The 14,230-nt window shown below is 41.1% G+C and overlaps 2 protein-coding genes across 18 annotated transcripts in view; both read left to right on the forward strand.

The window, feature by feature from the left end:
- KIF21A (kinesin family member 21A) overlaps nucleotides 1-12,038 on the forward strand; it is a 162,335-nt gene extending 150,297 nt beyond the window's left edge. For all 16 annotated transcript variants that reach the window (XM_008178885.4, XM_008178908.4, XM_065554315.1 and 13 more), the window contains 4 exons: nucleotides 1,324-1,441; nucleotides 3,861-4,031; nucleotides 7,006-7,205; nucleotides 10,761-12,038. In XM_008178885.4, the coding sequence (XP_008177107.2) occupies nucleotides 1,324-1,441; nucleotides 3,861-4,031; nucleotides 7,006-7,205; nucleotides 10,761-10,854 (583 nt within the window). In that variant the 3' untranslated portion in view covers nucleotides 10,855-12,038. The remainder of the gene's footprint in view (nucleotides 1-1,323; nucleotides 1,442-3,860; nucleotides 4,032-7,005; nucleotides 7,206-10,760) is intronic.
- A 1,405-nt stretch (nucleotides 12,039-13,443) lies between these two features.
- LOC101943539 (sucrase-isomaltase, intestinal-like) overlaps nucleotides 13,444-14,230 on the forward strand; it is a 111,985-nt gene continuing 111,198 nt past the window's right edge. For both annotated transcript variants that reach the window (XM_065554341.1, XM_065554350.1), the window contains exon 1: nucleotides 13,444-13,600. In XM_065554341.1, the coding sequence (XP_065410413.1) occupies nucleotides 13,555-13,600 (46 nt within the window). In that variant the 5' untranslated portion in view covers nucleotides 13,444-13,554. The remainder of the gene's footprint in view (nucleotides 13,601-14,230) is intronic.

A 14,230-nucleotide genomic window follows, 5' to 3' on the forward strand; every position in this document is an offset into this window, starting at 1 on the left:
AAGCAAAATGACAGGTTTCAGAGTAGCAGCCGTGTTAGTCTGTATCCGCAAAAAGAAGAACAAGAGTACTTGTGGCACCTTAGAGACTAACAAATTTATTAGAGCATAAGCTTTCGTGGACTACAGCCCACTTCTTCGGATGCATACCGAAGAAGTGGGCTGTAGTCCACGAAAGTTTATGCTCTAATAAATTTGTTAGTCTCTAAGGTGCCACAAGTACTCCTGTTCTTCTTTTTTCATAGAAGCAAAGAAAATGGGGCTGTGAGATTGTGGAAATGGGTTTAAAAACCTTCTGACTCATTTTCTGCATTCCTTGCATCTCTCCTCCCGACTACCCCCAGGTCAGCAAAGCTTTCCCCTCAGAATAATGGTCATTGTGTTTGCACTGAGATAATTCCAGCCCCACACAACCCCAGTTCAGTTCTGAAACACAGCTCAAAACAAACACATATAGGTTGATACTGCCAACCCTTACTGCCCCAATACTCACTCATGCCCCAATCCTGCAATGAGTTCTGTGTAGGTAGCACCCTCTTTAAGTGAATGGTGATCTCTGAGGAGCTCATTGTAAGATCAGAGTCATAGCAGGCACTTTGCCTGGTAGTGAGAACCTGCAGTGAAAAGAAGAGTCATTTTCTGTTCAATCAAAATGAGTCAGAAGTAAGCAGTTTGAAAATGGCACAAGTGAAAAGACAGATTAGAATAGCTCACCAGGGTACAGAGACTTGCATATTTAAGGTAGTTACTGAAAAATGATTTTGCTAATGCCTGCATTCAGACTAGTAGTGGCTATCACCCAATGAGAGCAACTGGATTTACATAATATATGGTAATTGAAAATAACCAGACAGTGGTTATGCAAATCAGAATACAGACATCCAGAAATAGTCGGAATGCAAAGACTAGCTAAAGTGGAGATAATTGCCTGTAGTTAGAATTATCTGACATAAAAGTAGATTTTCAAACAAGTTAAACATGTATTTATTTACATTTACCATGATTGGGCATGTTTATTGGTGGGTAAATTTGGTAAATTTCCATGTGTGGTAGGGGTGGGAAGGTGGAGAAGACATCTGGAAAACTTGTGAAGAAAAGAGCAAAAAGGCAGAAAATCCATTTGGCCAGAAACTGTCTGTATAAATAGATCATATTTTTCAGCATATCCAATGGAAGTAATAAACCCCCAAATTCCCACAGGGTGTCATGCTTTTGAAAATGGAGCTGCATACTCTCTACATCCAGGTTTAAAGCTGGTTAAAAATTAAGAATATTCTTCATCACATTACCCCCGCCTCGCATTCACTCCTTTTCTTATTCTTAAAGATTCCAGTCTACAGGAAAGTTAACTGGTCACCTAGGCCCTGTCATGTGCCTTACTGTAGACCGCATTTCCAATGGACAAGATCTTATCATCACTGGCTCAAAGGATCACTATATAAAGGTAATACATCTTAGTATTAACATTTTCTCCTTTATTATATTTTCACTTGACCGGTAAGGGCAGGGTTTAGGATTAGTGTCACTTCCATTTTCTACCTTCCTCTCCCAACATCCCAAAAAAGGCAGCCCAAATGGAAAATCGTATATCATGTAATGCATATGAATGTTTATTAATAATACCAATTTTATAGCACTTCCCATCTAACAATGGCCCCATCTCAAAAAGTATACAACAGAAACAATCTGATGAAAGGCAACAGCAATTTTTAGACTCGGGGAAAGATTTCCATATAAAGCGAAATTAAAATATTAGGGCAGTATCAAAAGTGAGAAGATGAATAAGTAGTGACATAATAGATTTACACAAAATATTGAACTGTGTACAGAAGTTAAATCAGGAGCTCTTTTCCTGATGCACTGAATGATGAAGGGATCCTGAGGAGAAAATAGCATGTGGTCATGTAATTAAATACTGTACATTATGCACACCCAGACAGTGGCAGAATTAAGGTTATGCAGGCAACCTTAATTCTAGTGTTTTCTAAATTTTGAGTGCCTGACTTTGCCACCCAGATAGCTTCCTTTTAATGTCATTGTATTTGTATTGTAATATGTTGTCAAATTAAGTTGGAAAAAGGCCAGCAGGTAAATCCCACTTAATTTAGTTGGAAAGATTTAGTCATACTCTTGAAGGGAGATCCTAAAATATGGGATGTAAACTTAATTTATTTCAGTGGTTTGATGTGTATTAGAATCATAGAATCATACAATATCAGGGTTGGAAGGGACCTCAGGAGGTCATCTAGTCCAATCCCCTGCTCAAAGCAGGAGCAATTCCCAACTAAATCATCCCAGCCAGGGCTTTGTCAAGCCGGGCCTTAAAAACCTCCAAGGAAGGAGGTATTTTATATTAAGTATTTTATATTAAAATACTAAGAACAGAATATACACTGAAGTGAATGTAATCTTCAGATAAAATTAGCCTTGCATGTCGTTCTGTGACAGATGCAACTGTTCCATGAATTTCTAATTGAATGCCATGCATAATGAAATTTTTTTAAAAAACAAACCTTTAATTCATTTAAGCTTTTTTTTTTTTTTTTTACATTGCCAAATAATCAGTTTTTCTTACTGTCAAGTTTATTTATTGTAAAGTGCTATTAAGGTAACTAAGTTGCATGACACAGAGGTTATTTGAATGGAGCTAATGGTCTGTTGTTTGAAGACCCTGCATTCTGGGACCCTGTTCTCAGAGAACTGGGAAGGAGAAAGGTATATGTGGCTCCCAGGAGACATCAATACTTAATGGGACAGAACACTTATAGAAACAAAATTTTCTGGAAATTATCACCTCTTCCTGCAATTATCCACCTTTCAACTACAAGACAATGCTCCCACCCTTGTGCTCCTCATGCTGCTGCATGCTCCTTCCCTGAGCAGTCAGAAATTACTAACAGGCTGTCTGTGAAGATACTAAGGCTGAGAGGAGAGATGTTCCTCTGCAACAGAGCAAATAAATATTGGGCATTGGTTATTGGTATTTGGACATTTTTATAATACAATTAGAAGATTATCCATTGATCTCCTAATGAGTTAGCACTTCTGAATAATTCCCACTTGCAGTGAATTCAGTGAAGCTCTGCTACATTAATTGAGTTGGGGCTCTGCCACATAATTTATGTGCTCCACAGTCCCCTGGGTCTTGCCTGTAAGGAATGAAACTCTCCAGCTCTTTCCCAAGTTTCCCCCTATAAATCATTCATGGTGGGTATGTCTACACTGCAGTGCAAGCCCAGATTCAAACTCAGGCTCAAGCCTAACCCCTCCTGTGTACACACAAATGATGCCAACTGAGGGTTCGGCTCAAGGGTCACAGATCCCATGGGAGTGGCAGGGCTGAGCCTGAGTCAAGCTGGGACCCATGGTTCAAGCCCTATTGCTTTGCAGTTTAGATACAGTCTCACTGGACTCGTGCTCTGGAAGTCCACCAACGGGATTCCTCAATCCCACGGGCCGTCTTTCTTTGCCTTATGGACAGTCAAGTTTGGTAGACAGACCCAAGTTTTCCACACTGCACCACAAACAAAGGGCTAGAGCAGCCACGTTTTGGAGGGCACTAAGACTGGGGTATGGGTGGTTGGACTTAGGCCCGCATGAGTCCAACCTTCAAGGTAGGTGTTGGGACCCCAACAATTCCTAACCTGGAATTACAAAATGAGAGTAGATGATCAAGCCCTAGGTTAACAAACTCAGGGTCTGCTAACTCGAGTTCTGCTAAACCTGAACTTACATTACATTATCCCTGAATATATTCAAGATAGCTACATGGTATAGGTGAAATGAGTTCTCTGATTTATTTTGTTAATTGCCTGCCAAGAGCAGATAGCATGTCTGAATATTTATTGCTATTCTTGTTCTAGATGTTTGATGTAACTGAAGGGGCCCTTGGAACTGTTAGTCCAACACACAATTTTGAACCACCTCATTATGATGGGATTGAAGCACTTACTATCATTGGAGACACCCTTTTTAGTGGGTCCAGAGATAATGGAATAAAGAAATGGGATTTAGCTCAAAAAGACCTGCTTCAGGTAATGTAAAATCAGGTGGATGATCTGATAATTTTGCTGTAGTACTTTTGTGTGTATTTCATACTTTATAAATGAACAGTCGATTTGTGTTCAGCCTGTCACTACCTACTTTGCTGCTGCTGTTTTTAATTTGTTAGGTAGGTATATTGGGCAAATAAACTGGACCTGTAGAGCTGCTCTTTGTACTAGGAACACCATTGCTTTCCTCTGTCGTTGAAGTGGAATGTCTGAAGACTGACAGTGAAGTGGTTTGTACTCTGTTAGTATAGCACAGAACATGTACTCTGATTAGTTGGCTTCAAGAGCATTGTTATAAACACATGAAATCACATCCTCATGGAATATTCATCTTAACCTTCTTGTGCTCTGAATTGGTTTATTAACATCAGTATTGTGGGCAGTGTGGAGAATATTGAATTGAGTAATTCGTGAACAAAATTTTTAGTGTTTCCTAAGGCCTGGTCTACACTGGGGGGTGTGTGAGGGGGATCGATCTAAGATATGCAAATTCAGCTACGAGAATAGCGTAGCTGAAGTTGACGTATCTTAGATCGACTTAGAATCACTTACTTCGTGTCCCCGCGGCGCGGGATCAACGGCCACTGCTCCCCCGTCGACTCCGCTTCCACCTCTCACCGTGGTGGAGTTCCGGAGTCGACGGCAGAGCAATTGTGAATTGATTTATCGCGTCTACACATACCCTAAGTAACAATTGTTACAAATCGGATTTCAGAGCATTTTCACTGTATAGCCTTGGTTTTACTTACAACTTCCAAAAAAGTTATTTTTGTCTTAAACGTTTTCTTACGTGGTCTCAACTGAAAAGTGCATATATATGTATATGTGTGTGTAAAATTATAGCTATAATGTTTCAAAACATCTCTTTAGCTACATGCATCTAGAAAAATATGTTTCTCACTCTAAAAATAATTGTCGTTTATTTTCAATAGGACTAAGTTAAAAACAATAGAACTTTGAAGTGTGGCTTAAATGATTTTCAGTCTGGAGTATCTCCACTATCAAACTAAAAAAACATTGCTTGGACAATAGTTCTGAAAGTCATTGGAAAATTTAACCTCTGAGCATGCTCAGTGGGTACCTGCAAGGATTTGTAGCAGAGCCTAACAACATCTTGGTTTGGTTTTGTTTTTTTTCCTATGACATACTGCACATTGTTTTGACAGACCTTTGTTTAAAACATTTTGAGTGAGGTTCTGTTCTGCAGCACATGACTGAGAGCCTCAGCGCTAAGGCAGCTTTAAGCCACCTTTTGCGACCTCCTGATTCTGGGCTGCTTCAGGGGCTGGAGAAGCCACTGACATTACTGGAGGCCTGTCTAAACCTCCCTGGGCTGCTGTACGGGCTGCAGCTCCACAAGACTCTGCCCCTATGGCAGGGCTTGAGGGAGTCCTTGAGACAAGAGACAACATTATTTAGGCAAGTCAAAACTAAAGAAGATGTGAAAAGCAGCAAATCTGATAAAAATAAATGCTTATTGTACACTGTGCACAATTCATCTGTGGAACTGATTGCCATGAGATATCATTCATGCCAAGTGCTTAGCAGAGCTTAGGAATTCTTGAAAAAGTATTGGATGTCTATATAGGTATTGAAAACATCCACAGTTACATCAATAAGGATTAAAATAAACAGAAGTTATTCCTTCAGGGCATGAGAGACCCACTAACTGATGAGGTTAAGAAGAAACTTCCTGTGTGGGCAGGTTATTTTATAATTGTGTCTTACGCGTTTTTTTTTTTGTGTGTGTGTGTCTTTCTCTAAAACTCCTGGTCAGATCTGGAATGGCAATTCCTATTTTCCTGAATTTTACTGAATGCTAGGACTTCCCATTCTGAGATCATTAGGGGAGGCTGGACACTTAATATCAGAGTTTACTTATGCTTTCAGGTTTTTTGGTGGAGTCATTTTTTTGTTTTGTTTTGTTTTTTTGCTCTACCTAATGTCTCAGCCACTTGGGAGCTCTGCAAATAAGTTTAGCAAAAATTTTATAACCTGATGGCATATATTGTATTATATAACCTTTTCTGGCAATAAAAACACCCTGGTTTGTAATGCTGTATGTATTCTCATTGTGTACTACATGTTTTAGCTCTGCTCTTGACTGTTTTGGGCATGACTATTCCAGAGGGGGAGAAAAGTGGAGTCAGAAGCCAAAGCTAAAGTTGCTCTAAAATGTAATTGTGTTGGAAGTTACGGCCCAAGCCTGCTCTGATTGAAGTCAATGGGAGCAGGCTTGGGATATTAGTTCACTGCTCTTGGTCTCAAATGAATGTTATTGGCATCCTGTTTGGGTATTGTTTTGCTTTCTGAATCAGCAGTGTCTCTCCTCAATAAAGGAAGAATGTGTTTTTAATAAGTGTTCCTCAAATCTGTTTATAATACATAGGAGGGAGAGGGGAAGAGCTTTAGACAGTTTCACAGTTCCTTAACTATTTCTATACAGCTGGTAAGCTTCTTACCCATTTGCATCTTTAGGGGTCATTTGCTTTAGTCTGAAATTTTCCTACTGTTCCACAATTTGTTTTATATGCTTATCAGTAAAATGCAGAACCTGAACGTTGAAATATACAATTATTTGTGTATCTACAACTAATTTCTCTTGAAATTCAACATGTATGGGCTGAGCAGGTAGATATCAGAGTCAGTACTGTGCATAGTGGATTTTATTCCTGTCCTGCGATTACACTTAGCATTTCACACATTCAAAATTATATACAAATGCTAACTAACGTTGTTATATAAAACATTTTTCTACCATTGTGGTAGAAAAGCTTTATCCCTGTTTTACAGAGAGAGAAAGTGAAGCAGAGAAGTTGTGACGTACCACGTAGCTAGTCTGTTGCAGAGCTGGGAAAGTGGGATTAGAACTCAGAACTTCCTGATGCCTAAACCTGTGCTCATTCCCGTGCCCACTCTGCCTTATAGCATTATTTGTGTATCATTTGTTTTTCAGCAAGTTCCGAATGCACACAAGGACTGGGTGTGTGCTCTTGGACTGGTGCCTGGCTCCTCTTTTCTTCTCAGTGGCTGTAGAGGAGGTATTCTAAAGCTCTGGAATGTGGATACATTCACACCAGTAGGAGAGATGCGGGGACATGACAGTCCTATAAATGCTATCTGCACCAACTGCAGCCACATTTTTACAGCAGCAGAGTGAGTTTGTGTTCTTATGTTTTCCAAACATGCTTCTTTCTCTTTCTTCACGTGTAACTCAAATTCTTCACAAACAAATTAATTCAAAGCACTCACAAGTGTGCTAGTCACTACACAGTAAAAGCAGAAAGACTAGGTCCATGCTCCAAATTGCTTACAGACTGTAATATGTTATGGAGATCTCGGGCTGTCCACTGCTAGAATATGGCATCAGAAGATTCCTATAGGCCAGGAGACAACCCAAAATTTCATGCTTTTGTAATGTGAACACACTGTATATGTGCTAAGCAGAAACTCTGAATATGGCAACTTCTTACTGTCCTCCCTTCATGAATTAACATGAATACTCTAGTGAGTAATGCATTATTAGGTAGAAGTGAGAAATGTCAATGATTAGTGACAAAGGGTCAGATTTTCCCATTGCACTCCCAGTATCTGAGAACCTGAGATAGAAAGATAGACATGTGGAAAAATCAAACATACTGGAGACACTATAAACAAGAAAAGTGTCTAATTCTAGAGAAAATGCAGGCGTCTGCATCAGAGTCTAGGCAGACAGTAACTAAGGTGAGCACAGGACCTGCCAAGGCCAAAATTGTTATTTATTGAGGCACCCAACTTTAAGAAATACTGAGCTGCCACAGCTCATTGATTGGGAGCTGCCAGTGCTCTGCGTTTATCAAAATCAGACCACGTATATTTAGGTGCCTAAATATGGGTGTAGGTGTCTCGTACGTATTTATGTTTGAAAATGTTGGTTATATACATTTTAAAATGTATATCATTCATAAATCTGATGTCTGTGTGCTTAGATTTTAAATAATTAAAAATAAGACTATCCCAGGCCCTAGGTACCCTTATGCCTCATTAATAATGCAATAAAATCCTAGCGGTGTTAATAATTCCAACAGGCAGCCAGACACCTACAGAAATTCCTTTCTTTATCATTGTGGGAAGCAAAGCCTTAGCTTTGGCAAAAGCCCAGTCAAACAAATATCACATGTAGTATGCCCAAAAGGTCACCAAAGTTGGGCTATTTCAGGTCAAGGGAGGGCGAAGGTTCCAGAGTTTAGAGCCCTGCCAGCTGACCCCAGCCTTTTATAAAGACAGGAATATAAGAAATGTGTATATGCCTAAGATACAGTATGTGAGGTAAGTAAACAATTACTGTATATACTCCATCATAAGCCGGTTCATTTATAAGCCAACCCCCCTAAGATGGATAAGTAAAAATGGAAACTTTTTATGACCCATTCATAAGCCGACCCTATAATTCAGGGGTCGGCAAACTTTGGCTCCCAGGCCATCAGGATAAGCCGCTGCTGGGCCGAGATGGTTTGTTTACCTCGAGCGTCCACAGTCACGGAAGTAAACCTAAGTAAACAAAGTGTCCCAGCCCACCAGTGGCTTACCCTGATGGGTCGGGACAGCAACTGGTGGGGACATTTTTTGGAGGGGGAGAGAAGCTGGGGGTCAGGGGTATAACCCCTGTGACCACCCCCCACATGACCCCACCCCTAGCCCGGGGCCCCCACACTCTCCCCATCCCATCCCTTCCCACCTTAGCTGGGGCGGGCCAAGGGAGGATGTCTCTGGCCTGGCTGGAGCTGCTCTGCCAGACCGGGCGGCGCGGCTGCAGCCTGCTCCGGTGGGCCAGACCAGGTGGCGCAGCCACAGCCTGCCAGCCCCGGAGCTGCAGCTGCCTCGGAGGCTGTGGGGGAGAGCAGCATAGCCGGAAGCGGAGAGACTCTGGCCCCGCTTCTTCCCTTCTGGCTCTGCTGCCTCTCCTTGCTCCATCTCTTGCGGGGAGGGGCCACCTCTCCCTCTCTATATACCCATTCATAAGCCGACCCCCTTCTCTGATGCTTCCCTTTTTTACTAAAAAAAAATCGGCTTATGAACAAGAGTATATACGGTATTTAGTCAAGTAATAGGAGATAGATTAAAATCTGATAATTATTTACATCAGGTTCATATCTGTATTAATACATTTTCACAGACTATACGGCTACTAACATAATTCAGATCTTTTCATTTTTCTCAAAAGGTGGTGTTATTGATATGTTGTTTAACATGTATTGCACATGTTGAAAGGAAAAACATTTTAAAAACTCCTGAATAGCTTTACAAGAAGTCTCCTCCATAAGAATTATCGCATAGAGCTCCAGAATTAGGGCCCTTCCCTATCCTGGGTGACTGAATACCGTTTTATTTTGACTGAAACTTCCTGCAGTAGGTTAGCGGGGATTTGGGCTTTTAAATGGGTACTTTTGTCCTAGCCATGCAGGAAGAAAGACAAGATGCAATGTATATAGTTTAATTAGGCCACAGCGTTATTCACGTAGCATATCTAGGAATACCTGGCAATAAATCATGCAGTGCAAGTCACCATTTTTTCATTAATCGTTTCTACCTATTTGGGAGGGCTATTTGGGATAGCACATCCCTCGGCCTGCGCCGCTTCCCAAACCGCGGCCAGTGGGAGCAGCGATCGGCCGAACCTGTGGACGCGGCAGGTAAACAAACCGTGCTTACCCTGATGAGCCGCGTGCTAAAGGCTGCCGATTCCTGCGCTATACAAAATACTTGTGTTAAGGAAACGCGTCTTCCAACAAACAAACAAAAACCCCATCTGACCCTGATGCTGGCTTGAGGCCATGCTTACATCAAGATCAAGAAATGTCTAGGACAAAAATACCGTATATACTCATTCATTAGCCCGTTCGTTTATAAGCTGACCCCCAAAATGGATAGGCAAAAATAACAAAAACTGTATGACCCTTTCATAAGCTGACCCTATATTTCAGGGGTTGGAAAACTTTGGCTCCCGGACCAGCGGGGTAAGCCGCTGGTGGGTCGGGACGTTTTGTTTACTTGGAGCATCACTTCCCGCAGTTCCCATTGGCTGGAAACGGCGAACTGCGGCCACAGGGAACTGAGGGGCTCCCTGCCTGCAGACGCTCCAGGTAAACAAAACTACAATGTATTGGATCAGGGATTGGCAACCTTTGGCAGGCCGGGCCAGTTTGTTTACCTGCCGCGTTCGCAGGTTCGGCCAATCACGGCTCCCACTGGCCACGGTTTGCCGCTCCAGGCCAATGGGGGCGGCAGAAAGTGGCGGCCAGCACATCCCTCGGCCCGTGCCGCTTCCCGCCGCCCCCATTGGCCTGGAGCGGCGAACTGCAGCCGGTGGGAGCCACGATCGGCCGAACCGGCGGACGTGGCAGGTAAACAAATTGGCCTGGCCTGCCAGGGTGCTTACCCTGGCGGGCCGCGTGCCAAAGGTTGCCAATCCCTGTATTAGATATTCAATTCAATGATTCCATAGAGTTTAAAATCATCAAATTTTGGTGTAGACCTCTTTATAAGCCAACCCCCGCTCTTTGATGCGTCACTTTTTTACCAAAAATATTCGGCTTATGAACGAGTATATCGGTATATATTTAAAACCAACTTAAAATAAATCGACAAGCTAAATATTTCCAGAAACTTGTTTTTTTTTCTTTTTTTCTTTTTTGCTCACTTTTTCTATTTGATATCACAAATATTTTACAGTGATCGAACTGTGAGGATCTGGAAAGCTCGCAACCTGCTAGATGGACATATCTCTGATACTGGAGATGCAAATGAAGATATTGCCAGTAATTAAACATGAATTGAAATGATGGGCACAAATGAATACTGTGATAAAATGCTGTGTATTCTTAGTGCACTTTGCAGTGCATTTACTAGGTAAACACTGACAACTGGAATAAACTGGAAAATGCAGCTGATCCCAACTGGTAAATATGTGTTGTATTCTACTAGAATTGATATCCTCCGAACACTTGCCCTGTATACTGTATTTAAAAATAGCCTATTGGTAATATACTTGAGTCTCCCTGATATATCTAATGGCTGGATTTGTGTGCATATATAACACTTGTAATTTAAACAAATTGGAAAGTAATCTGCTCTAATAACAGTCTCAAACCTGTAACCTGAAATACAAAACAAAATACTCTATTGTACTTCACTCTCTCAGACATTCTGATGAGCTGATTTGTATCTTGGGATAACATGGGAATGATGCATACCGTACTAAGCCTTTAATTAAACTAGGCCTTGGTTTGAGATTGTAAAAGGCTACCTATATTGATGTTATAAAAGTAGACTGAATAAAATATCTGAGAAAGTTGTTAGTGTGACAGATATTTTTAATATGACTGTTTCTGGCTAACAGTGAATGCCATATGATTTGTGTTAATGTTAGCGTATACTCTTTTTGACCAAAGTTGTGTAGCTGTGTATACTCTGTGCTCAGGACTAGAACTAAATTGCTGTTAAATTGTTATGTTTTATTAGTGCTTTGCCTATATTCTGTAATGAACAGTATTCTTAATGTCATAATAGACGTATATCTTAATCTATTTTTCTTATGAACTTGTTTTTAATCATCTCACATTTTCTTTTTTTAACAGCAATTTGTCATTCATTTTTATCTAATTTTCTATGCTGCTAAAAATATTTCAGATATGCTATGTTTTGCAAACTTGGCAGTGACTATGAGAACTGTACCACCGGCACTGGAAAAAGCTATGTAAATAGATGGATTGTAAAAAGAGAATATCTTATCTTGTGCCTATGTGGATTTTAAAATGCTGCAGAGTGTGAATATTGAAAGAGGATGTATAGTTTACCCAGCTGCTCCAAATATTAATTTGTAAATTCTGCAAGTTTTAAAAGTTTATGTAGGTTCAAAAACAGTTTGAATTTTTTTTTTTTTTGCAGAAAATATCAGCCTGTAAATTGTAGCTTATGTAGGTGATGCTTAAATAAACATGTGACTGTGAATTATTTCTCTGTGCATTTTTCACCATTCTGTCTGTAAAGAATGCATTATTAGAGTATGCTTCCTGAGGCTAAAAATTTTATATGAAATATACAGTTTTAATGCAATAGAACGATCTGATGAGTAAAATATTCCATAGATTCTACTTCTGTACTGCTTCATTGTTCTAATTGCCCTTTATTATTTATTATGTGTGTTAAAATAACACCTAGGAACCCCACCAAGGATTAGGGCCACATTTTGCTAGGTACAGTACAGACTTGTAACAAAGCAGACATTCCCCATCCCAGAGAGCTCACAATCTAAATTCCAGACACTACACAACAGGACAACAAAACAGACAAAAGCCTTGAAAATTTCTATTAATTTGTTACATGAATTTCCCATCACATTAAATCAATTTGAAAAGTAGATGAAAATTCATAAATCTTCTCACTTAATAATCTTAATTTACTCTAGTTGAGACTTGCACAGTAATAGCATTGTTTGAGTTAACAGTTGTGTTCAGGTTGTTGGAAAGCATCATTTACACTGGGAGTTTAAGCGCTCATTCTGACTACCAAAAAGGTACATGCTCGAAAGATTTAGGACCATATCACACCTTCCCATGGTAAAACCGTTAGGTGGCAGCTGTGTGTGTGAGTGAGTGTGCCCTCTAGGGTCTGGTCCACAGAGAGCAGAAGGCATTTGGTACTACTACCATCAGCTGCAGGAGTTCATCTGTAGCTTAAATTGTACTAGAGACCTGTGGTTGTGGAGCTTGAAAGTTCAGGGTTCTAATCCCACTACCCAGTTAGGGGTATGGACAGGAGCGGTGCCAGGGTTTTTGCCGCCGTAGGCAGCAGCACTCCTGCTCTGAGCATTCGGCAGCCGGGGTCCTTCCACTCCGCGTCTTTGGGGCACTTTGGCGGAGGGTCCCGGAGCGAGTGAAGGACCCGCTGCTGAATTTCCACCGAAGACCCGGAGCGGAAGGACCCCCCGCCACCGAATTTCCGGCGACCGCCTAGGGTCGCCTAGTGGAAGCACCAGCCCTGCGTATGGATTGGTGGATGTAAGATTTGTATAGTTACCATGTAATCTGCAGAACACATTCATTACTAGACGGCCCAGGTGACTACCATAGGTCACCCTCATGCTGTCTGACTAATGTTTCCCCTCAGTGGGACAGTTGGTGAGGAGATCCTGGGAGCAGAGCCATGAAACCCCACAGATCCTGCCTGATTTCTGATGTCTTCCATCTGGCAGATTAGAGGAAAGCATCCAGCTCTTCAATTTTAATTTTAGTTTACTTTTAGTTTTTAGTAACCAACTTGTTTTACATTCTGTATCTTTATCCAGTAGAAAAACTTTACCTGACATGCGTAGAAGAGCATGTGTTTTGGTTAATCTCATGCCAGATACTAATGTTTGGAAAACGTTTGCAGTGTCTCAAATTACAGATATGCTGATGTAACTGTCATAGTGTTGCCCATTATAAAAGGCTGACATACTGTGTGAACTAATTCTACCTGTCTGACCATGAAACGAATCAAGAGTCTTCATTTGTTTGCTGTTCTGCTTGCAGGTCAGTACAGATGATATTTCTATTTTGCAATAAGCAGCTTTCAGAAGCTGAATGTAATGTCTGTAAATACAAAGTAACTACATGGAGAAGAGATCAGGCATTTTGTGTATGGAAGAGAACGGTAGAGGGAGAAAACAAAATGGGAGTAGATTTGGAAACCATCGCAGGCAAGGGAAGGCTGCAATGGGGATAAAGAATAAATGGGGATAAAATGGGATGTCTGTCCAGTGCTACAGTTAGATCCTGATCCGACAAGGCATATGTCTAACTCTGTGCACGTGAATAGTCACACTGAAGTCAATGGGACGACTCACATGCTAAAAGTTAAGGATGTACTTAAGTGCTTTCCTCATTTGAAACCTAAGAAAGGGAAGGCAGCCCCAAGATCAGATTGCCCAGCTCCCACTTCTGAGGCACCCACTTATACTAGAGATTGATTCAGTCTAGAGCCTAAGTAAGGGAGAAAGTTGGAGGGGACATCATAGGAGCCTCTGCACACCAGGATTAGCTACGCCATGTAATGTACCTTTTAAACATGCAAATGATCCCAGCATGTAAGCTATCAGTATTATTACACTGGAGAAAATGTGGTTGCACTCATCCTCCTCAGAGATACCCAGTAGTGCAGCA

Source organism: Chrysemys picta, chromosome 1 (assembly GCF_011386835.1).
Source record: "Chrysemys picta bellii isolate R12L10 chromosome 1, ASM1138683v2, whole genome shotgun sequence".
NCBI lineage: Eukaryota > Metazoa > Chordata > Testudines > Emydidae > Chrysemys > Chrysemys picta.